Here is a 25,165-nt window from a genome sequence, read left to right as displayed (position 1 = left end):
CATAGAAAACATGCAGGGCCCAATGAATTTTCAGTCTTATCCTCGCACATGCATGATTCTTGGAGTCCTTTGATGATATTATATACTGACGAGATTTTCAAGGCTGACGGTCATTATTTTGAAATTACTCAACAATTAGTAGAGCTGGATGTATCGAGACCACTTTTACGTGGTCTTAGTCTTGTCTTGGTCTCGAATCCCTCTGTCTTGTCTTGGTCTTGCTGTCTCAGATCGACATAGTGGTCGGGAGATTTGGAGTCAACAGTATCCATGACACACAATGTAACGTTCGATAATGTGTCATGCGCAAAAGCATCAGCTCTAAGAGCCGTGCTTAGAGAGTGCTTTGTAGTGAATCAGAAGAGTCGACTCCCATTGAGCGAGAGCCGCTCCTCACTTAATTTCCTTTTGCTGCTCAGCTCTCACACAGTGGCTCAGCTATGCTCCAATTCTCCATATTGTGTCCAATCACATGCGAGGATATAGGATAATATCATTATGTGAAAAACAGAGAGGGTGAGAGACACAACAGTCAAGTGGAGCGTGCGTCTGTCCTCTCAGTGAGTGAGTGAGACAGTAGACAGCGGTGAGGAGGGCTGTGCGAGTGCGTCGCAAAAACACATAAATATGCCTGACACCCGTAAGCGAAGCAGCATCTGGCTGCAGTTTAAAGACTTTTTTGTCTTTGTCTTGGTCTCGTCTCGACTTTGTCTTGGTCTTGACTCGGTCTGTCTTGGTCTTGGTATTGTCTGGGTCTTGGTTTAGGCGGTCTTGACTACAAGTCTAACAATTAGTATGTAATTTTTTGCTCAACCTCTGCCCATTTGAACTTGTAGGAAAATGCCTCTCTAAGACAATCTTTTTATACCCAGTCATGGTGCTGAGTTGCTGCCACTAAACCTAATAGTTGCAAACCTCCAGCTGTTTCGTTTCAGTGTTATTTACTTTTCCAACCTCATTTTACCTCAATCCAACTGTTTTTGAGGCATATTGCCGTTCAAAATAAGCTAAGATTTTTCATGAAATAAAGTGTTTTGTTTTAGACATTAGATATGTTTCTACTGTTAATAAAATTGATTCTGTTTTTATTTATATTTCACACAACAACCAAACTTTTTTGGAACTGGGTGTCACGGTTCTGGGTCATGTTGACCCAGCTTTCTGTTTCTCATGCTTTGGTGTTTTTCTAGATTATGATTTATGTTCTGATTGATCAGTGATACTGTTTTGATTATGATTATTATTTAGTAGGTTTTGGTCAGTGTCAAGTCTGTCTCTGTCTAGTCCGTGTCTTAGTAAAGTGTGTTTTGTTTCCTGTTTTACTTTGAAGGTTCTTGTTCCTGTCTGATGTCAGTGTTCCAGCTTTGCTCTCCCTGTCTCGTTAGGTCTTATTTCTCCCAGCTGTGTTCCCCTTCTGTCTCTAATTCCTTGATGACTCTCTCAGTGTATTTAAGCCCAGTGTGTCTTTGCGTCAGTGTCGTGTTGTTAATGTCTACTCACCCTCACCGCGTGGTCCATCTGCTAGCCTGCCTAGTTTAGTTCTGTATTCCCAGTTTAGTTAAGTTTATGTTCCCTTTTCTGCCCACAATAAAGCTGAGTGTTTTGAGTTTACATCTGCCTCAGAGTCCTGCATTTTGGGTCCTTTCTCCCTGCCTGCCTGCACACAGCCATGACACTGGGGGTAAGTTACTCTTTCCACAAACTGGATAGAAAAGGGTTTCAGTTTTTAGTTAAACTTGATTAGCTAGCTTAATTCACTTGATTAAGTCCAGGTGCAGACCTAGTTAGCCTCGGTAGCCACAACCACGGAAAGGAAGAAAGGATGCTTTAGATAGTGCCCCACCAGGTATACAGTTGTACCACCACATGGTGATTACCTGACATGACAGTCCAGTGTACCCAGGTGGGCAGACACACGACTCAATCAGTCTGGCTACATTTCCGACTTCTGACTTCTCCACCTCCACTGCCATTTCCATGGTAATGTTAGAGATCCTTAAAAAAACAGCACAAGAAAACTGGTGATCTCACAGCTACCATGACTTGTGGTCACAGACATGTAAAAAATAAATTTCCTGTGGAAGAAGCCCCCAGCTTGGATTCTTCTTGGTCTTTCTGCTGCTTCTAAAAGAAGTCAAAGTTTATTTCTATAGCACATTTAAAAGATAAGCGTACATCAAAGTGCTTCACAATAAAACTGCAATGCGGGCGAAACAAGGAACAAATAATACAAATATAATTAAGACTACATTTAGCGATTTGAACGATTGAATTGATTCCGATGTATGGCTATCGACCGGGAGATTACTCCAGTCACTACAGCGGATCATCTGCCTCCATCTCACCTGCATCGTTCCTGTCACACCAACCCTATTCTTGGTCTCCTTCTCCACATCCATCCTCTGAGATCTTCCTCGTTTTCTTCTGCCTGGCAGCTTCATCATCCTTTGATGAATATGTCATATGTCCAAGCCATCTCAGCCTTGCCTTTCTTACTTTCTCTCATCCTGAGCTGTCTGTCAGATATAGTCCTGTCCTCTCTGACCACTTATAATGAAAATCTTTAACTCTGCCACCTCCACCTCCAGCTTTGGCTGTCGTTTTGTCAGCACCACCGTCTCCAAATCATATATCATAGCAGGTCTCACTACCCTTTCCCACTTGCTGCTGTCCCTCTGTCACAGATCACCTCTAACACTTGCACTCTTTTCTTCACCTCTTCAGCGCCTCTTTGTATGTTGCTTTGTCAGTGACTCCAGGTATTTAAACATAACCACCTTCACTATCTCTAATCCTTGCATCGTCACCTTTACCTCTGCATCCCTATCATTCACATGTAAGTATTCTGTCTCGTTTCTACTCACTTTAATTCCTTTTTCTAAGCGCATACCTCCACCTGCTCCTTGATTTAGCTACAGATCAAAATGTTATCCCACCACTGGGAAAGACACAGTATCTACTTTTAAGGTTAGGAGCTTGGGGCTTGATCAGCCCGAATTCTAAACATTCCCACCTTTTACTCTCCATGTGCTTATACATGACTACTGCATTTTATTTCGCCCACAGTTTATTTTTAACCATAATCAGTTATTTTAATACAATGTGTAGTACAGTGTTTACAAATACCTGCTCTGCTGCAGTCTGGTACCATAAGACGCTTTGATGATGATGTACTCAATATTACTGAGGACGGACATGAAGTCAGCGTGACTCACCGACCTCTGTGATACGGAGTTAAAATACTTCCACTTGTGCTGTAAAACAAACACACACACACAGTGAGCAGGTTTTCTTTCTAAACATCTGTCTTTATTTTAACATGTTGCTGTACCTCTGTCAGCCTGATGTCATGCTGAGTCGTGACACCATTGCTTGGAGCAACCATGTCAGTGTATATGGCAAGCTTCCTCAGAGTCCCGCCCCTCATTAGCACCTGAGGCTCCTGATTAGAAAGTCCTGAGCCATCCTCAGCGTGAAAGGTGACAGTGTAAGAAAGCAGTCCGCCATATGATAGTAGCTGGAAAGTGAAAACAACATAAGTACACCACTAAGCACACACAGCAGTTTACGCTACTACTATAATGAAGTGAAAATTGTAAAGTCTAAACCAACACATTTAAAGGTTGCAAGACTAAATCATTCTGTGACTATTTAAACAACCAAAGCACATATTTAAACAGTGTGGGCAACAGCAGCTGTCTGTTAGCCGATTGGGCTGAAGGTACAGTGGAAGCAACGAGACAGTATCAGGCATCAATTTGGATAATAGTACCTGGTTTCCTTCAAACTGAGCGGGGAGCCTCCAGTAGAGCGGGCCTGTCAGCCCGCTGGTGTTGAGCTGACGGGTGTCGAGCAGCATTTCACTGCCCTGACGGTACACTCCAGATACAGTACCCTGCAGGTTTGACTGACTGACCAATGACAGGAATGGAAGAGTGGAGGAGTAAGCCAGGTACACCTGTGAGAAGGGACAGCATGAGGGAGAACTCTTTGGAGCCTTAACTGTGTATGTCATGATGCGTAAACTACAATGATTATGCAAAAGATGTACTCACTGGTACTCTGGTCAGTCCTCCCTGTTCCTCGCAGTCTTGGCTCAGTCCTGAACAGAAACACTGCAAACAACCATCTAGATTTTCAGCTGACAGTCCGAACCAACCAGAAACACACTCTTCACATCGCCGGCCTGAGACCCCAGGCTGAAAAAATACACACACATAGAGGACAAACTCATATTATACCCTACAGAAACATGTGAGCAACATAAAAAGAATTTGAGATTAACAGCAAAGTTTAACTTTCCCAGAGCAATCAAACATTTCAAGCAGTGCAGGAAGCAGTGCAGCACTTGATGCTACTGATGAAGGAAAATCTGCCCACATGTTCAGTTTTTGAGACTGTTTTGCATGTATATGATTTTGGAATATGGAATTTCATGAGGGTCTTTTTATTATCTTAAGCAGGACCATCACTGATTTGATGAGATCTCTAAACCAGAACTTATATACAAACAAACAAACAACTCACACATTACCTTGCACACACAATTTCCAGTGTTTTGGCAGGAACACACCCCCAAGGTAGCGTTGCAAAAGGTCTCCTCTGTGCCTGCCATGTCACAGCCACAGGCTGAGCATGCTGGGTACCCATAGTAACCAGGTGCACACTGATCACATGACTTGCCAAAGAACCCCTCTTTGCACAGACATTGTCCATTGGTCAGGTCACAATGAGGGGAAGAGCTTCCTGCTTCACTGCAGCTGCAAGGCTAAACAGACACTACACAGTTAACCTGTCTCACAAGGTGTGTGTGTGTGTGTGTGTGTGTGTGTTACCTTGCAGCCTGTGGTGGGGTTATGGCCCCAGTAATTTTTTACACACTTATTGCAGGTTTCTCCCTCTGTGTGGGCGGGGCAGATGCACTCTCCATTCTCAGGGTTACAGTTCCCACCAGTGTGATCACAGGAGCATGCTGGGAGGAGAAAGTAACAATCAATTAGAGACAGAAATGTCAACAAATCAGCATGAAGACTTGTAGCTTACAGTTTATTACCTATGCAGCCTTTGTCATGGAAACCATAGTAACCCCTACTGCAGCGGTCACATTTGTGTCCAGTCACACCCTCTACACACTGGCACTGCCCCTCCTTATCACATGATTCAAACAGAGATCCTGATTTGTTGCAGCCACATGGCATACAGCCATGGCCACTTTGCAGCCCATAGAATCCTGACTGAAAAACAAGTTTTACACAAAGTATAAATGAAAATAACAAACACAAAACAAAAACAGTGTATGCCACACATGCATGTGTGTCTCTCACCTTGCAGTGGTCACAGGTGCGTCCCGTCACATTCTCTCTGCAGATACACTGGCCTGTTGTGACATTACATTGACTGGAAAGGGCCCCGTTGACATCACAGCCACATTCTGAAAGAAAGCCCCACTTGCTGTCAAAAATTACGTGAAACTTCCTACCCGTTAACAGCCCAGGTCAAGTGACACCACCTCTACAACAGTTTCTTAAAGTTGTTTGCTGTTTACTGACAAACAGTACAGCTTCTAAGAGCTTTTGTGCTTTTGATTCTTTTCTCCTCTCTGTGCTTTCTCTTCCATCTTCTTTTCCCTCACTCTCAACTATTTGCAGCAGCCCTGTGTATGGTTCTCCTTATAGGGGAGTTCTTCCTCTCTACCACAAAGGTAACGGTGCTGCAATTCCTTGAGAAATGCTAATTAAATAAAACTGAATTTTGCTACATTTTTGTATCTGGAAATTCAAGTTTGATTTAAAACAGTTGTGCAGACAAGAATGACTGTGAATCTCAACTCTTTTCAAAGTCTGGAAAATAAGGAAAAATGTACTGCTATAAATTATCAACAGTGCAGTTTGATTATGTCACCACTAGATAGTAGTATATGCAATCACAAGTACTGATACACACTCACACATAGTCACAGACAGTCATGTGATAGCAGAACAAAGAGTCCATAGGTCGACTCTAATCTGGATTTGTAAAAGATCAACATTTCAAACAAAGGCAGTGAGTGTTTCTCTGTGTAAGCAATTCTGAGTGCGCCTGGGTGTTAGTTTTTTCCACACTGACTTCACTTTCCAGACTGAGAGCCTATTTTTCACTATGACCCATGATGCTTATTTAAACTATTCATGTATGTTGTGGTTAACATATTTAGTGTTTTGCTGTGATGGTTGAAAGGTCTTGCTTTTTCCTTGCCTGCTAGTCTGCTAGGGTCTGAGGGACATAAATTTCATTACTGTATGGTGAGTGCGAGCATCCATGCAGAGGTCTGTGTGACAGCCAGTTTTTCTTGACTGTGGACTAATCCATGGAGACTTTAAATTACAATGCACAACTGTGCGTTGGCCTGTATAACAGGAATGACTCAACAGACTGTGTCCATGTCCATGACAGAGTATAATCAAGGCTTAAGAGCCTTCTTTCAGCAGAATGAAACCTCAGGCAGAGCCAGGCTCAGGGACGGGGAGTGATCTACCATGACTGGTTGAGGGCTGAGAAGAAAAATAAAATGCTGCTTTTATTGCAGGGATATTGGAAAATGTGGTACTATGAAGTCTTTAAGAAACAACGTGGCCTGATTATCAGGACTGCATATGTGAGAAAATGATTTTAAATTCAATTCTGGATTTAACAAGAAGCAGGTAACTAGAAGGTGATTTGGGAGAAACATGATCTCTTTTCTAGTTTCTGTTAACACTCAATGTGATGTGGTGGATCAACTGAAGATGAACGAAAGCATAAGAGAACATTATATTTATTTACACACATCCATATCCTGGTCAATAATGATTCCAAAATTTCCCAAGTGTTACTGGAGGCCACGGTAATGCTGTCTCTAATAAGTATACCATTAGACAGCGTGATTAATTTTTTCATGAATTTAGAAGTGGAAAACTCGATCTCATCCAGACTTCTATGTGTTTAAGACATAGCTGCGTGGGTACTATTCACACAGACCATGTGAATGGTCACAGTGGAAGTCGATCACTAACCTTTCAGTGTGAGAAAAACTCACATTAACAAATTGAAATCAATCATGTATCTAAAATGGTAAAATGGCCCATTTAGTCATTAAGTGTGTATGATTACTGATGTCAAAGCAGATATGTGTAACGCACCCCGACAGTCTTTGGTGTGCACAGCATCTCCATAGTACCCAGGCCGACACAACTCGCAGTGTCTCCCTGCTGTGTTTCCGAGGCAACGCAAGCATTCCCCGCTGACAGTATCGCAGTGTCCTGCCTCACTGATGTCCACATTACCGTTACACTCACAGCGAACGCAGGTCCCACCCACTACCTGTGGGTTCCCATAGAAACCACTAGCACACCTGAAGACACAAACCCATGTGTTATGCTGGGTTATCAGTTTATCATTGGGTTGATCGGCTTCTCAATCATACTTACTTCTCACAGTTGGTTCCAGTGTACCCATCCTGACACTGGTCACACAGTACCTGTCCAGATGCATCCAACACACAAGTGGGACTGAACCTAGGGCACAGAGGTGTTCTTACATACTGCCTGTACTAATAAACTTTAATTGGTTTGAATGAGGTCCAATGACAAAGACAAACCTGTTGGATGGTTTCGTTAGAGGGCATGGACACAACTGGCAGTCATCTGTTGTTCCCTCTGTGGCATCACCATAGAAACCCAGAAGACACTGATCACAATGAGGGCCCGTGGTGTTGTGGGTACAGCCCTGAGAAAAGTTAGACGGACGAATCAGTAAAAGGTCAGAGAGAGATGACCACACAGTGGACAGGGAATGAACCATGTGTCAGAACAGCAGGTGAGAAAACTGTTTCTGATTGTTCTGATTGTGACGTGACTCACCACACAAACTCCATTGATGTCACACTCAGCGGCATGATCATTGCATTCACACTGCATACAGTTTCCTCCAAACAAGATTCCACCCACTCTGTAGAAACCTGGTAGGCACGACTAAAACACAAAAATGCACAAACAATTAGGTATTGAACTGATATTACTAAGGATGCACTCCAATTTCACTTTGTCACATACACAGTACAACATGTAATGAAATGCTTGTGTCCCAGCTGCGCATAGGCTGCAGACGTAGCCGCGCCATTCCAGGGCTTGGTTTTAGCATGGGGGGTCTAGCCACGACCCTTATTGGATGCCGGTGGGAACTGTAGTCTTACCACTACACTACCCAGCTGCTGCACTTCAAACTTATTCTGGGCTTAACTGATTAGCAAACAATAAAAACATAGCCCTCACCTGTCCTTGAATTGAGAATTTCATTTAAGGGGCTGAGTCTAAAATAGTGCAAACTCCTCTGTGGTAAGATACTATTTTTATTTTTTTTAATTCTGTCCCTTGAATGTTGAAAGTCTGCATTTCAATAGCATCCAAAATTATGAAAAATAGTTTCAGTCTTAAATAAATTACCTCACAGGAAGTGCCACTGTAACCCCACGGGCATTCACATCTCTCCACAGCAAGTGCTTGAACCTCAGAATGCGAGCTAGCGTCACCGATGTCCAGAGAGACGGAGCTGAGGCTGTGATAGACAGAGACAGTCAATATTCCATCTTCAGCAGTGTTCATACTGATGTTGGGCTCCTCCTGCAGAATTGTGCTGGGGAGATGACTCGGTATGACTCAAGCTTCAGGTTAAGTGAATCTCAGCCTTGCTATCTGAGTCTTTTTAATCTCCAACTCAGCCTTAGATAAGTGATTTGACCATATGTTATCATTTACTTTTCCTCACCGTATCGTTCCGGTGGCGGAGGTATTCAGGTAAACTCTGACAACCAGTGACGTCACATCGGCAAGAACCAATAGCAGGTCATCTCGGGTAACATGCCTGCCTGTTTGGTCATACGCAAATTGCTGCCAGACCATTGGCACGTTAACCAATTGCTCAGCCAGTGTAGAGAGGGATAGTGGGAGAAGACGTGAAAGACGAAGAGCCAAACCATTACCCTGAGAATGAGAGAGTTTCTTCAGTCTGGATGTTGAAGCCCTTCAAGAGACCACTGCTACATTTTCAATATAAAACATGCACTGTGAAAATGTAGATGGTGTCTGATAACAACACAACATACCAATCTAGAGAAATCAAAATAGTGATCTAATCACATGTTTGTTCTCACCTTGATAATGATGTCACAGTGGGCGGACAGGGTGGGGTTTTCAAAGTCAAGTGGAGCATCATAAACCACAAAGTAGTTCAGGAAACCTCCATAAGACAACAGCTACAGACAGAGAGAAGTCAGAAAGTAGATGGAGAGACTGGCATGTGTTTGGCATAATGAGCAAATATGGAAATGGTAGCTTACCTTGTTACCAAGGAAACTTTGGGGTGCCGCCCACCACAGCATTTGTTGGTGGGTGGCACCAGAGGAAATGTTGCTATGAATGGGTATCTCATTGCTGTGAAGTACAGGGGTGGTGGTGATTGTTTCAGAGGGGAAGAGCAAAGCTTCTGCAGTAACCACCTGAAAAAAACAACCCCAACATAATTAGAGGTTCTTCATGATGTAGGCATGCAATATGATGCTGTTACCTGAACACAGGTATTTTTTACCTGCCCTATGGACAAGCCAGAGCTCTCGCAGACATCAGACACACCAAAGCAGAAGCAGCTGGTACATCCGAGAGGATTGCTCTCCTGGAGGTTAAAAAAACCTGGCTTGCACAGATCACAGTGAGCTCCCATCACATTCTCCTGAGGATGAGAGAACAGGTAAGGTTAGGGACCAGGTGAAACACCAGAAAGCAGGTCAGATATTGAAGAGCAGGTGGTGTTTACCTTGCAGATGCAGGGGCTGCATGGGTCAGTGTTGATGCTGCCTGACAGGCTACACTCACAGCGAAAACACTGAGGAAAATCTCTGTATCCAAACGCACAACGGTCACACTGTTGACCTGCAAACCCCTCCTTACACATGCACTGACCTGCAAGCAAACCTAAACGTACACACACACACACACACACACACGCACACACATCCAAGAAATATAGTTATACTGCAAAAAACTGCTGCAGAACAACAATACTACCGCTACTACTAATAATAAAAATATACTAACCTGGCTGTGTGTTGTCTCTGGCGCAGACTGAAGACTTTGAGCCTCTCAGATCACATTTACATTCAACACATGGAAAGTCAGAATATGGAGAAACCTACACACACACACACACACACACACATACACACACATACAGATCATGCAGAGAGACATTCTGAGTCAGGATCTCCAGATATAGTTTTACTTGTGTCAATACTTTAGCAACTCTGTGGTATAAATTGCTGCATTATGTCAATAACCTTAGCCAGTTTGTAATATTGTGTCAGTACCTCAGCAGGTCTGAAGTATCCATCTTTGCAGGTCTCACAGTTGATGCCAGCTGTGTTTTGCTGACAGTTAAAACAAACTCCACCTCCCTGACGAACACCGTGAGTGTTTAAACTCAAAGAGAGTTCAGAGATGGTTTGATTGTAGTAACAGTCGTCTGCTTTATTGTGACAGTTACATTCTGAGAGACAAACAGAGACAGGTTAACAAATAGCACACAAAGAAATGGTACTCAGTGTGTTTAAGGGTGTTTCTTACTTTCACACGTGTTTCCATCAGAGATGGTCCCTGGTTGCCATGGCTGCTGATGGTAACCTGGGCAGCATTCGTTACAGCTTTCTCCACAAGTATTGTGCTCACATACACAATGAAGCTTCTGTACTCACACACACACACACACACACACACACACACACACACACACACACACACACACACACACACACACATATATTTCACCTGGTGAAACACTTTACATATGTTCCAATATACAGATGCTCGGGCGTTTGCCGTTACCTTGCTAACAGGGTCAAGTGGGCAGCTCTGAGCATGTCCATAGCAGATACACATCCCACCCACAGAGATGTCTTTGATGGAATAATAATACTGAGAAACACGGTAACACAAAAGGTATCAGAAAGTACAAGTCAGTTTATTGGTCAAAGATCAACTTTTTGCAGCTTATCTCACCCTCCGAGTGACAATAGGGTCAATATCTCGAGGATCGCGAGCACTCAGGGTCATCAGGTCGGCATTCAGTGTTCGGATTCGCTGAAGTCTCAGTCTGATGTAACGCGCCGACGTAAAATTCAGCAGATCTGAGGTTAAATCATCGGCTCCAGGTCGGCCATTAATTAGGGAGGTATGGATCTGAGAGACAGAAAGAGGCACAAGGAAAAGAAGAAAGGTCAAAGATGGACAGACGCTAAACAGAAAGGGAGACCTGCACATGTGATGTGACAATAAAAAAGTGATTTGATTTGAGACAGATAACATGAGCATAGCAAGTGCAAGCCTCACCTCTCCATGCTCTAGTGGGTTTAATCTGGAATAATAAGATGTACAGATGACCTCTGTATCACTCTTATAGGTTGGTGGTCCCACTCGTGGTGTGATGTTGTAGCGATATAAACACTCAGAGTCACTGATGGCATAAAATTGCCAGGGCTCAAAGGAAACTCCATCCAGAGACCGCTCAAGGATCCAATTACCTGAGAAACAGACAGATCAGAATAGCAAACATGGAACGATGTCTTAAATATTTACTCTGTGATTGTGTCAAAGGCAGATAAACAGGCAGTACATGGGCCAGTCTCACCTGCTCGAGGAGAATTAGCAGCCTTGATAATGATGTACGCGATCTGAAAAACCTGGACAGCACAAAAGTTCAAAGTTACTCAAAGACTTTGAGTAAAGAACAGAGGATACTGGCACTGTTCATCTGGTTAATGTGTTCCTCTGTGCTTTTATTGTCCCCTCTGGTCATGAAAAGAAAAACAAAACTTTCATTTTTCACATTTTATTCATAAAGCACCATTTGACATCAACAGTTGCCTTTAGGTGCTTTATTTTACAAGGTGAATATTAGAAAGAAAGAAAAACCCCTATAAGCATGCACTTGGTGACAGTAGGAAGGAAAAACTCCCTGTTCACAGGAAGAACCAGGCTCAGGGAGGGGCAGCCACCAGCCACAACCAGTTAGGAGTAAAGGGAAAGAGAAGATGATGCCATAAAGTAAATACAAAATGCAGCTGTTAAAGCCATATAAAGCTATCCAAAGCTCCCTTCCTCCAACACCTGTACGACTCGCCCTAATTGATGGAAGAACACATTTTGCTTTCTACCAGAAAATCCTGAAGGAACATGTCAAGTGTGCATGGCTTACACTGATGATGACGAGTCAACTGTTTGAGTAAAGAAAGGTCATAAATTGGTCTATAGTTGGTGAGTTAAGCGATAGCTTTTTAAGTAATGCTTTAATTACTGACACCTTAAACCCCTTTGTATGGAGCTCGTTAATAATAATATTAATCATATTTAAAACTGAGGTATTAATTAATGGGGTCTCAACGGCACACTGATTGTTTAGAAGAATACATTATTGAAGTTAACTCGGAAAGATTGATTGGACAGAAGGAGTCTAAGTAAATATCAGTAGATATTAGAGTTGCTGTACTTGAAAATTTTCCTCTAATGGTTGCATTTTTATCTGTGATCATTCTTTATGTTTTAGTCTGTGTGGGTCTTACTTGTGTTTGTGTTACCTGTTTCAAATCCAGTGTGATGGTAATCCAGTGAAACTGTTGTCCATTCTTGATACTTGGACTTTGCCACCACCGATTGGTTCCATCAATAGCATTTGTGATTGGATGACGTTCTGCACACAGAGATGACTACTGTAGTAGTGCACTGGAATTTCATAGCTAAGTGCAAATGGTACTTTACTGATGCTGCAAAATGTTTAATTTGAAGGTAAAATGTGAATTCATTTGGATAATTTGAAGTGATCTGTGTGATTCTGGTTCTGGATTAAAGCAAACTGGATCTTTGATGTAAAGAAGAATCTGGAGTCTTGTCTCGTACCTCTGGACAGAACGGAGTTGGCATCACATTTGAGACAGTGTGGGTTCTTTATCCTCCGTCCTGGAACGTGCTCCACCAGCTTGCAGTAGACTTCAGGTTCTGGGTCTCCACATGTTGCATTACTGCTGATTACTGCATTACTGGCCAGATTCAATATGGCAGGAAACAGACCTGTAGTACAGTTACATTAGAATGATATAAGGGGAGACATTAGTGATCTGATGAGTGAATGAATAGATTAGTTCAGGTCTTTTTACAGGTATGCTCTCAGATGAGTCACTGTCTAAAACCTCGGTGTTACTCTTGTGAGATCTGACTTGTTTTTGTAATAAAAAGACAATTCTGAATGTTTACTCTATAACCTTTATTTTGAAACCTCCTCACATAAGAGCAGAATATTTGCATCTTTAGGTGAGCAGTCTCAATGGATACTCAGTGATTACATCTCCAGGCCTCAAAGCCTAAATATATTAGAGCCATAAACAAGTAAAGTCTCTCAGACACTACTGAAACCCATCTACCCCCACAGCCTACCACCTCACCAATCACACAGACACACACAGTCTATTGACTCAGCTGCAGTTTCCCACTGAGATTCTCACTGTGTTGGTTAAAAATCTGAATTTAAGAACCATGGGACTCTGAAACAGTGTGCATAGGTTTTTAGTATTGAACAAAACAAACACATGAACCAACATGTGTTTGTTTTTTGAAAATCAATCTGGGTCAGAGGTCAAAGGTTGATCTGTTTCTTTTCTGAGTGACTCATTCTTCAATATCTTTTAGTATATACACACACACATATATGTATATATACATATATATATACATATATATATACATATATATATATAAGCATTTTTTTAATTGAGAATGTTCACATAGGTAGCGAGGAATACAGATGTTATATCCTCAGGGTTCAAATACGTGGAACCAAAGTCTGATTGGAGCAAATTATTTAAGGCGAGAGAGAATCGAACAACAGTGGAGGGGTTAATAAAATACGCGATCTATACGAGTCCACTGTGTGTGATGCTTTGTCACTATTATTATGCTATAATGCTGGTGCTGCTGGTACCTTGCAGTGAAATGTTGCTCTGTACTTAGTTTATATATTTTACATACAAAACATTACATCTGACTGTTTGTGTGTTGGGATGTGTTAAGTCAGCCATTTTAGGTTCAGGATGACCTGTCACCCTTCCCCCAACACACACACACACACACACACACACACACACACACACACACACACACACACACACACACAGACACAGAGAGGTATTTAGGTTGTAGAGATTTGTCTATATGTGTTGTGTGTGTTTGGGGGTGGTGATCTCTGGGGAGCGAGGAAGGAGAGAAGAGTGTGACTGTAAACACTAATTCTTGATCTCTCTCCCTCTCCTTGTCTTTTGTCAGACACACACACACACACACACACACACACACACACACACACACACACACACACACACACACACACACACACACACACACACACACACTGTTCCACTGATTCATTCATGAGCCAGTGAGAAGAGAAGTAAAAGTGCATGCCTGAACAGATTCGGGGTGATGAATATGATGATAAAGATAACATCACAGGTGCTCAAGCTTTAATCCAGATCAGATTTCCAGATATTTGACCTCTGATGGAAAAGTGGAGCTTAATCCCAAAGTTATTTGTCTCGAGTCTGCTGACTGAAACTTTTACAGAAAGAGGTCAGGGTGCATAAATGTTCCTTAAATCAGAACAAACTGACCCTAACCGAAGACAAAACAAAGATAACAGTAGCATGTTCACTACATTACACTATTCAAAATACCCACAGCGATGAAGACTCAAGGACTCAAAGATGCACATGTGATTTGTTATAACAGTAACACACACACAGCTGAAAGGGAAACATACTTTAAACTATAGCAGAATACTACAGTCAAACTACTTTGGGAAACAAGAATAAAAGTACATTCTGCTTAAATCATCGACATTAGAGCCAGCTCTAATCCCACTGATCAGGCTGCAGAGCTGCGATGGGTTCAACAGTGCTTAAACAGATGTGTAACCCTGAAAATAAAAACTTTTTCAGTGTTCCTCTCTGAGATTTTTTGAATCTGTGAAGTTACTTGAGAATAAGAATTCAAAGCAGCTGTTAGAACTCAGCAAACTTTTTAAAAAGGTGTCTCACCTCTGTGCTGAGCGGTGGCTTGCCCCATCAACAACAAAAGCAGCAGCACTTTCATCCTCACACCCTTGAGTCAAATCTGAGTGTCGCTGTTATTTCGCGAGTGTTTGCTCCATGCAGCAGAACTAGAATTAACTGGTAGAATCAATGTGGCTCATAGGAATGCTTGCTGCAGAGTGCCTGAACACCACAGTGACTCCAACTCACACTACCCCTCCCCCTAACCCCTTTCTCATTCATTCAGCCCAAAAGGGCTTGTATGGGGTGGGGGGGATGTACCATTTGATCTTTGGGGGAGGGTGGTAAGGGCCTTTTTTTTGTACACTTTTTTAAGCATTAATGTAAACAATAAAGGAGAAACTGTAAACACTCTTTGCTTCATTTATTTTGTATTTAATTTTGGCAGTTGTTTACAAGATGTTGTTGTTTACTGGGTCCTGCAGGATTTCATTTCCGTTCCATAAATTAAACAGAATCAAAGCAACAAAGCTTCTTCAAAAAATCACTGATGTGAGATGAAAATCATGCAGTTTAGTATCAATGTGCACTTAGGTCATGAGACTGTAAAAGGGCAGCTACAATAATAGCACATTGGCCAACTATGTAAGTTAACACACTTAACAAAGTCATAGCCCTACCATTAAGACACAGAGAATCTGACAGACTATAAATGAGAATGTTTCAATAAATTAAAAGACAATTTTTTTTCTCAGGTGCAGCCTTGGTGGTGTTTAATAGTTTGGAGCATATTAAAGTTGATACAACAATAAAATAAAAAGTTTGATGATAAAGTTGTTTCTAAGAATTCCTATTTGTCACTGATCATCCAGGAAATGCAACGATGATGCTACTGGAAAACTTTAGGCCCTCTGGACACAGAGGTCCAAGGAATGCTGCCGCTATATTCTAGGGAACTGATTGGTCAGTAGACAGTGATTTCAAACCTGCTGATCTTTAGTCTAACCCGCTCTGGAGCAGATAAGGTTTGCAGCATAAATTATACCCTAATAACCCTGAAGTTACCAAGATAAGACAAAAAGCTGCTTCAGCCCTCAGGTCATTTGCACCTATCAGTGACTGCCACTGAATCTGTAGGTCCAAGAGCTCTGGATTAAAAGTAAAACATGAGAAGAATTATTACAGTGTAAAGAGCAGAGGAGAAGAATGAGTTTTACGTTTCCTAGTTTAAACTGAAAGGAGGAAAAGGTTAAATTGCATTAAAACAGCAGCCTGTTCCTTTAACTGCCCCCCTTCGTTGCAGAAGCTCTAAAGCATTGTCTTCATTGCTAGACAGGCAGACTGTACCATCTATCAGGGGGTACAACTATATCATTCAGGCTTTTGTTTCACCAGTTTAATTGCTTTTCACTTCTGTAATTCTGAGAATGTTACAGGTGAGCAAAACACACATATATTTCCCATTTATACCATTTGTGTTTTTACTATTTATATTTCCTCTACAATTTCTGTTTCACACACAACCATCATCTGGTTATTACTTTTTTGGTGCCTGCCGATAATACTTAGGTAATATATAATAATAGTAGATATTTATCTTTCACAACAGTTCACAACCTGTCAAGCTTAGTTTTTTTTATGGTTTATTTGTATAAAATTTTGCTGGCCTTTGACTCTGCTGATGAATGTGTTAGGACCACTGAAATGGGACTGCCGACAAGAGGCCCAACCATAACCCCAAGTCTATGAAGTTTGGGAAATAACTTGAGATGCAGCAGTTCTGATTTTCACGAACTATAACCCATTATCATTAAAATGTAAATTAATTCATTAAAAACAATTTCAAAGTGAAACATTTCACTTTATCTTTAGTATATGATGTAAATATATGTAAAAAGGTTTTTCACAGTAGTATGATTTTTGAGGTGTTTTCCTGTTTATCAATCTTTGAATGAGCTTTAACAGAGCTGTGTAACATATGATTAACTCTAAAATGATGAGTCTGTGATAGCTCAGATGTCTGCTCTCGTCTGAGTCATGACACTGCCCTTAGGTAGTGAGTGTTGCATCAGTCGTGGCTCAGCATGGGGCAGATTATAACGTGATTCGTGTAGACTTTGGAAAGTGCTAGAAGGCAATTAAAATTTGTGAATAAAAAGACAGAGCTAGTAGTAAAGCTATGCATTGATTTACATTAGTTTTTATATAACAGTGAAGTGGATGCCGTTAAAACTATGTATTATAGGATTAATGTTAACCTGCCTTCTTGACATATTTTAACCTTGTAACTAAAAAAGAAAAAACAAATCCAGTTCTTCCACTGCCTAACAAAACAAAATTGACCACTTTAAAGCAAACTGACAGTTTCACGGTTTTTGTGCTGCATCTTGTATGCTCGTTGCATGAACAACTTTACCCTTCTGTGCTCCTTCCTGACCTAAGAAAAAAAGGGCCTAGTAATAGTACCATTGTTCCTTTACTAAAACTAGCAACAAACTACTTCATCTTGCTAAACATACAGTTTGCTAATTATTTGATCCCATGCTGAATTTTTAAGTTTGGTCACTTACAAAAACAAAACAAAAGCCTCTAGTTTTGTGGTAGTTTCATTTTAATGGAGAGAGACGACACACATTACATAAAAGTTATAAATCAATTTGCGTGTCATTAAGTATAACTATTCGATCCCCTGCAGTCCAGCCAGAATTCTGGCTCCAACAGATTGGTTGTGTGCCCATCAGGCACTTACATTATAATCAATCAGTCAATCAATCAGTTGCAGACACTCCTGATCTCAACTCGTTATGTGTAGAAAGCATCTATCCATAGAAACAATTTGTTCCATTCCAACCTCTTCTGGTCATGAGCGACAAGACTGGGGACCTGCACAAAGCTGTAAAAGCTACCAGACATTCAACAAGAAGCTTGGTGAGAAAATGACCACTGTTAGTACGATTATTCAGAAATAAAAGAAATGTAGAATGACCATTTGTGTCACGGCCCTGCGTTGGTGACCAAGTGTTGATTTCATCATGGTTCATCACTGTTACTTTTAGCTCCCTAAGTTTTCTAGTATTCCTTGAATTCTAGTTCTTGGGTCGTGTTCCTGTGCCCCTCATGTTTAGTGTAGGTTTAGTTCTGCCTTCATGTTTATTTTCTTGTTCCCCAGTCAGTTATGTCTCATGTCACTCCTGTCCCTGTGCTCCGTTCCTCTGTGCCTGCCATGTGTTTCCTGTTTTACTTTGATAGTCCCTGTCCTGTGTTCAGTGTTTTGAGTTTTAGTCCCAGCTGTGTTTCCCCATCCTCTTGTTATGCTGTGTATTTTAGCCCTCAGTATTTAGTAGTTTAGTTCGAATTACTAGCTCCTCGCTTTCAGGTTTTGTTTTCTGTAGGAAGAACCATTTACAGTCAAAATAAAGCTGCCTTCCATGAGTCTTGCTTTTGGGTCCTACATCCTGCCGGCCACACAGCAAACCATGACAATTTGTCTGGAGATCTGTGCAAGACCTTGCCTCACAGGGTAATGATGATCATGAGATCAGCCCAAAACTGTGCCATTATGGACTGAAATGTTGACGTGCTTGCAAGATCCCTCTTCTCAAAGGGGCACATGCACAGGCCTGTCTTAATTTTTCCAATAAACATCTAGACAAACATCTTTATCACTGCTAAAATATGAGAACCAATAAAACAAATATAATACGCAAAGCTGTCATTATTAATGTTTAAAGCATGTTGATTTGATTGACACCTTTATTTGTCACCATGTCAAAAAATAAGTGTGGTTTGTGACATCTAACTCATCAGCAGGTGAGTGAGGTTGATGCAGCAGCATTCTGCTTTACAAGCAGCACCTGATATAAAAATGACTGAGCACACTGTTGCATTTCTTGAATTATATATTTATTATAACACGGCATTATGACATAGCTTTAGTAATGGTGTGTGTGTGAGGGAGAGAGACAGAGATGAAGAAAGAGAGCATCCTCTCAGCTGGTCCAGGTGAGTCTGAATCCTGAAGGTAGGGTGGAGTACTGGCCTTGGAAAACAACATAGACTTGGTGGGCAGTGGCTGTGAATGGAGCAATGTTGGTTTCCTGAACAAACAACACAGAAATAGGAGAAACTTACATTTTTATACTGAAACTATCAACAGTGACTCACTCTAAATAGCTAAGAAACAGGAAAAAAAAACACATTACCAATCATAGTTACCAAAGTACAATGTCTGTGCTTTATTCTGACAAAGAATTCAAAGAAAACATTATATCTATATGGAAATGAACACAATACAACTCTAAATACTGAAGAAAAAATTCAAATTATATATTATTTTTGCATGACACCATAATCTATTGCAAAGTGAATAGGTAAATAAGTACACTAGTTACCTTATACTGCACACTCAATCTGAACTTTTTGTTATTGTAATTTTATAAACAGTACACCTGCACAATGACTGTAACTAGCAAAACCACCTAAATATGAGACATTAGCTCAGTTTTGTGATTGTTAATATTCAAACTGTCAGAGTTAAAGAGGGAACGGCTGCAATCACAGCATTTTTTTTCAGTTGGTGAAAGATGGACTTTCAAAACGTGTTACTTTGGTGCAACATGTTTTGGGGTTTGAAAGTCGCAGAGACACAGTGTTTTGAAAATATGTATCTTATTTGTTTGACACTGTTATCCTGGTGCTTGCTGTTTTTTGGAATTTTGATAAGTTTGTGATCTGGACGATATTAGCCATAATAAAGACTTGTCTTGTGTCAACTACAAGTCTCAGTCTGGGTCCTATCTCTCTGCATTTCATGACAGAATGATACAACCACATGATGGACCCAGTAAGTGGAGTGTTCAGTTATGAGGACTTCTTTACCCCAAGTAATCAATTTATAGCTTTTTCTGTTACAGATGTAGTAAAACTACATTACCATTGAAAAATATATGCTTAATAGTTTATTTCTACATTGTTAATACCCTGACCAGACTCACCTAACCTATTTTGTGAAGCCCTTATAATGCTCTTTAAATAATAGCATTATTATACCACACAGGTCCATAACAAAGACAACACCGGACACTAGATGTCAGAGGTTTGAATAGGACGGGTTTGACTTGTCTCTTTCTACTGAGCTTTTGATCACTCGTACCTAATCTGGAACGCTAAGTCCGTAAAATCTTTCTGACATATGCAATGCAGTAAAATGTATAAAAACCGTATTATGTCAAGATTACAATAATGCTCTTTAACATACCACACCACAGTAAGGTCCAACAAACTGTGAAGAGGTATCTGGGCCATCGTACAACTTCAAGAAGTTGTTCTGACAATCTCCAGGATCATCAATACTGATCTGGTTAAAGGTAATGGTCACAACACGGCCTCTTGGTGCCATGATGCTCCATTCACAATGGGTGTTATTGGGATAGGTTCCAGGGTAGTTTGGACTTGCGAATGAGCCTTGGTCTCCAAATAGAGTGCCACCACAACCTAGTTAAAAAAAAGACAGGATGAACAGAGTGAACAATCTGCATTCCTTCATTACAAAAACTGCTACTACTAAAAATATCTTATAGTTCCTAAATAGAGCAGGATTTAAAATTCTAAATACATGTTGACTTAAAAGCTTAAAGGAGGGATGTCAAATGTATAAAAGAGTAAAAGTAATAGTAAAAAATCCTGTTTAGTTGGTCATGCCAACAAGAAAAAAAACGACTTGATATTTTATAGGAACTGGTTAAAAATGATATTTTATTCAGTTCAGTTCAGACCTTGAGGGGAGGATGTCCATGTGGCATCAAAGCCATCACGAGAATGCGAAAAGTCACTTTTGAAGCGTAGGTAGAGTTGGTTGGATTGTGGGAAGACAGGGCTTGGCAGAGTGCTTCCACAGAACTTGCCAATCAGTGGTGAGTCTGCTGTACTGCCGTTACGGATCTGAGAGGTGAAAATCATGGAAACGAGGATAAAACATATCACACACAGAATACGGTATCCAACCGCCATTTACACTGAATCTGACACTTCTATAATATATGAAGGAATGAACAGCATGTTAGAATAGAATAGAATAGAATAGAATAGAAACTGTGCACCTCACACCCCCTTTCTTCTCCTTCTCCTCTTGCACTGAGTAGGAGATGCTCTGTATCTCATTGTACATCTGATAGTGACAATAAAGGCATTCTTTTCTATTCTATTCTGTTCTATTCTATTCTAAATGGCACATGCAAGCATACACACACACACACACACACACACACACACACACACACACACACACACACACACACACACACACACACACACACACACACACACACACACACACACACACACACACAGCGTCTGTGTCTCTGCATTAACATTGCTTGGTTTACCTCCAAATAGTCAAACTGACAGTTGCTATGGCTTTCCACATCAAAATTGTTAAAAAAGAAAGAGATGTAGTTGTTCTGTGGTGCCTTTAGGATGATGGTGCAATCCATGTTGTTGGGATATATGTCAGGCCAGCCTGGACTCTTCAGGTAGCCATATTCCTGCTCATATGTTCGGCTACAGCCTGAAAAACACAGAAACTATGGTTAGAGCACTTATCAGAAACCAGATACAATTTACAATATTCACCACTTCAATAAGTATGGATGATGCAGACAAGCAAGCACACTTTTTAAAGTCATTTGAATTTTATTAATAATAAAAAGGCATGATTTCAATAGGGTATTTTGGGTCTATTTCTCCTTCCTTACTGGCAATTTGAAAAGTGAAGCTGAGGCCATTTCCTGTCACAAAGGTGTCGGATTTGAACTGCACATGCATTGTTCTGCCATAACTGTAAAAGTCTGGTAGATGGCCATCTGATGGACAGAGCTTATGAGACTGCCCATAGTCTCCCTGAAAAACACAAGAATCTTATTAGAATGATACTAACGCCATACGTCTACGTATTGGTACCGTAAGGCGGTTTCATACTGAACATGATCAAAGACACTCTGATGAAACCTTTTAGTTTTGGTTAATATATAAATGTCATGACAAAAAGTTCACACATTTCCCAAAATACATCAAAAGCTTAAAAGGGAGAGTTTTATGAATGTGTTACTATTGAGTCATTTTGGGTTGTTACACTGTATCCCAATCTGTACTTGCACTGAGGTTTAGGGATGTACAAACAATTTTATAAATAGTATTTCAATTATTAATTTCCACACGATCGATGCCTCTCTGCGTTTGACTTTTGGTAGACAAAAACTATGATGATAAAATGTGGTCACAATTCCTCTTTTCTCAGACTGGCTTCCTGACTACTCAGTGCCTGGTCTGTGATTCTGTTCAGGTGGCACCAACAAGTCCTACATGATAGACATAGCAATAGCATAGCATACCAATAGAAATAGTTTTGATAATGTGTGCTGTCAGAGCCACCTTCTTATTAGTGCACCTCCTTTTCACTGCATATTCAATTTTACAAGAGTTCATCTAATGCAAGTGACATTTAATAATTTCAAATTTTAAAAAGGGAAAAACAATTGGAGTAACTTCATCTTGAAGTTCTACAAAATGATAAGAGTGATAGTTGCTTAGGAGGTCCAGTCACCACCTTAGTATTAACGACACAGCACGTGTTGGTCTAGGTCTGTCTGTACTCACCATAGGCCAGTCTTTCAACTCTAGATAGTTTGCAGAGCAGCTCTGGTCAGGCTGGAGGACGAAGGTCTGGATGGACATTTTGATGGTTTCTAGGGCTGGAGCATCCAGGATCCACCGACAGGAGGTGTAAGGAGGATATTCATTAGGGAAAAAGGGTGACGTCACGGTCTGGACAACAGAGGTGGCATTCAGTGTCCCTCCACAAATTACTGAGGAAAGACAGACACAATTAGAAACAAAAACCCTCCAAAAATAGCCAGACTTATTCTGTAACAGTAGAAGAGCCGTTCTCTAAAACATACCATATAGTCTGGGGTTTGGTTTTTTTTGTGAACAAAGAGCGACAATAGCACCGTGCAGATGGTAGTAGTCTAAAGGAAGAGGCAAGTGGATGCCTCACATCACTCACAATGTTAATTGCCTTGCTCCACACACAGTGCTAATGCAAATCCCAACAACTTCCTGGCTATTGTTACTGCCTTTCTAATTGCTGTGTTCTGTGCCACAGAAGTCTTTCCAAAGCAACAAATAATACAGAAGCCAACACATTTTCAATAAATGTACAATGTGTAGCATTTTAGAATCCATCTTGAAAAGTAAAAGTTACAAAAAACTAAAAACATATTATTTGTTGTGTTTTGCTGCCCAAGAATTAGTTTTTCACTTGAAGATGATGAAAAAATATGTATTTTTTCACATAATGATCAAAACATTTCATGACCAGCGATGTGAGTTCAACTGGGCTGAAGTCTTTTGGCCTGAAGGTCTAGCTGACATTGCTTGCCAGATATTTTATGAAAATCTAAAAACCAACACGATCGTACGCTCATGTCTTCAACCCAGCTGTGTCGGTGGCATAACAAAATGTAACAAATCACATTTTTGTAACCTCGAATCCATATATAGCTGCATGTATGTAAGGACCTGAGAGCCGCATCCATTGAAGATTGTGATGGATAAAATAAAAAAGAGGGCAGATGGATTTTGTACGTAAAATATTGTCTCATGTCTCTTCATGTGAAAATATGACTTTGAATGCAATGCAGTATCAAAATGTTTCTTACATGGTACTTCTCTGTAGGTAGCATTGAAGCCTCGCCTCTGCACCGAGCCATCAGTGACAAAGTGAACAGTCAAAAAGTTTCCACTTGATATGAAGGAAGCAGGGACAGAAGTTCCACAAAATGTCCCAACCAAAGGGAAGTTCATGTTGTCACCATCATAAACCTGAGAGAGATACAGATACAAATATTAATACAAGCTTGGCGGAAATACCAGATAGTAGCAAGTTCATTTGGTCATAGTAACATTCATTCATTGTGGTCAGTGTATCTGGCCACAAGTGGAGTCAATTGATCCACTTGTGGCCAGATGTACTAACACACTGTGCCAGTGTAAACTGGGTTTTAGTATAAAAATATTACTGTTGAAATTTGAACTTGAAAATTTTCAATGAATTAAATATCTGCCCTCCGTATACTTACTCTGACATAGTCATAGCGGCAGGTAGTGGAAGTCTCAAGTTCAAAGGAGTCAAAGGTCAGATTGACTGCCTTGTTGACAGGCATCTCAATGGTCCATAGGCAGTTCATCCGTGGTTCATAGACACCATCTAGATTTGGATCTGGTGAACCAAACATGCCCATGGGCATGGAAAGGTATCCACCACATCCCTGTGCTGGACCTGCAAGTAATTTAAGCATGTCCACTTGTTTATTCTGGATAAAACAGCAACAATAGAACTTGTCCAATGTCTGGAAAGTTCAAACTAGTAATGTAAAAATAGATAATACTGCCTAGATAGTACTTGTAACAGTTGCTGCTGGGTACCCAGTCAGAATTCAAGACAGACTAATGTTATTGTTTTAGTCATCACCAGCAAACTGCATACAGTAATTGTACCTTAAATCAATTCCTACAAAGAATGGACACATGCCCAGAAAGCACAAAAAACACCAACAACACACAATGCAAATCAAGAAAATGCTCAAGTTTACAAGCACATAAAATCTAAACATTCACTGTCCCTTTTCACTCAGTTGCACGGAAGTCAAATATTCAGTCTTTAAGAGAAGGTTGTTTACAAAAATTGTCAGTGTATGAGAATGAAGAGACATTATCAGCCAGTTTTCATTCAAATTTACTCAGTGATCACGTACTTCAAGGGGATCTTTGGAAACTAGCCTGGACTGCTATTTAGGTGTTACCTCACATTTCAATCAGGGTGAACAGCTGAGCTGATGATCTGTGGGTTTCTGGGTATGTTGTGTGGTGGGTGAAAGTCTGGCTCTTAGTGAGCAAATCCTCTTCCCCTTTACATTGTATTTGACTGTCACCATTCTTTGACCCAAGGTGGGTTTGGTCCATGGATGGATACAACTGATGTCACATTTTGGCTCCATGATCTAAAGC

General features: G+C 40.8%; 2 protein-coding genes across 3 annotated transcripts in view; both read right to left on the bottom strand.

The window, feature by feature from the left end:
* Positions 1-15,352, bottom strand: part of lama1 (laminin, alpha 1) — a 33,679-nt gene extending 18,327 nt beyond the window's left edge. For both annotated transcript variants that reach the window (XM_080864783.1, XM_080864784.1), the window contains exons 1-29: positions 15,146-15,352; positions 12,957-13,127; positions 12,638-12,750; positions 11,692-11,743; positions 11,394-11,584; positions 11,064-11,243; positions 10,890-10,979; positions 10,632-10,749; positions 10,376-10,554; positions 10,107-10,200; positions 9,826-9,983; positions 9,601-9,741; positions 9,353-9,511; positions 9,167-9,268; positions 8,782-8,996; positions 8,460-8,571; positions 7,878-7,988; positions 7,616-7,743; positions 7,446-7,532; positions 7,158-7,369; positions 5,325-5,431; positions 5,054-5,234; positions 4,836-4,972; positions 4,535-4,768; positions 4,056-4,199; positions 3,773-3,958; positions 3,332-3,517; positions 3,127-3,254; positions 1,878-1,995 (exon numbers count right to left, since the gene is read on the bottom strand). In XM_080864783.1, the coding sequence (XP_080720909.1) occupies positions 1,878-1,995; positions 3,127-3,254; positions 3,332-3,517; positions 3,773-3,958; positions 4,056-4,199; positions 4,535-4,768; positions 4,836-4,972; positions 5,054-5,234; positions 5,325-5,431; positions 7,158-7,369; positions 7,446-7,532; positions 7,616-7,743; positions 7,878-7,988; positions 8,460-8,571; positions 8,782-8,996; positions 9,167-9,268; positions 9,353-9,511; positions 9,601-9,741; positions 9,826-9,983; positions 10,107-10,200; positions 10,376-10,554; positions 10,632-10,749; positions 10,890-10,979; positions 11,064-11,243; positions 11,394-11,584; positions 11,692-11,743; positions 12,638-12,750; positions 12,957-13,127; positions 15,146-15,200 (4,089 nt within the window). In that variant the 5' untranslated portion in view covers positions 15,201-15,352. The remainder of the gene's footprint in view (positions 1-1,877; positions 1,996-3,126; positions 3,255-3,331; positions 3,518-3,772; positions 3,959-4,055; positions 4,200-4,534; positions 4,769-4,835; positions 4,973-5,053; positions 5,235-5,324; positions 5,432-7,157; positions 7,370-7,445; positions 7,533-7,615; positions 7,744-7,877; positions 7,989-8,459; positions 8,572-8,781; positions 8,997-9,166; positions 9,269-9,352; positions 9,512-9,600; positions 9,742-9,825; positions 9,984-10,106; positions 10,201-10,375; positions 10,555-10,631; positions 10,750-10,889; positions 10,980-11,063; positions 11,244-11,393; positions 11,585-11,691; positions 11,744-12,637; positions 12,751-12,956; positions 13,128-15,145) is intronic.
* A 3,425-nt stretch (positions 15,353-18,777) lies between these two features.
* cubn (cubilin (intrinsic factor-cobalamin receptor)) overlaps positions 18,778-25,165 on the bottom strand; it is a gene marked incomplete at its 5' end in the record, with an annotated part of 82,341 nt that continues 75,953 nt past the window's right edge. Inside the window, 8 exons of the mRNA XM_080865089.1 lie at positions 18,778-19,197; positions 20,358-20,593; positions 20,875-21,040; positions 21,484-21,665; positions 21,853-21,997; positions 22,754-22,962; positions 23,818-23,980; positions 24,238-24,437. Coding sequence (XP_080721215.1) covers positions 19,090-19,197; positions 20,358-20,593; positions 20,875-21,040; positions 21,484-21,665; positions 21,853-21,997; positions 22,754-22,962; positions 23,818-23,980; positions 24,238-24,437 — 1,409 coding nt within the window. The 3' untranslated portion in view covers positions 18,778-19,089. The remainder of the gene's footprint in view (positions 19,198-20,357; positions 20,594-20,874; positions 21,041-21,483; positions 21,666-21,852; positions 21,998-22,753; positions 22,963-23,817; positions 23,981-24,237; positions 24,438-25,165) is intronic.

Source organism: Rhamphochromis sp. 'chilingali', assembly GCF_963969265.1.
Source record: "Rhamphochromis sp. 'chilingali' genome assembly, chromosome: 18".
Taxonomy (NCBI): domain Eukaryota; kingdom Metazoa; phylum Chordata; class Actinopteri; order Cichliformes; family Cichlidae; genus Rhamphochromis; species Rhamphochromis sp. 'chilingali'.
Note: the sequence above shows the minus strand (reverse complement) of the source record. Positions and strands in the feature narration are given on the sequence as shown.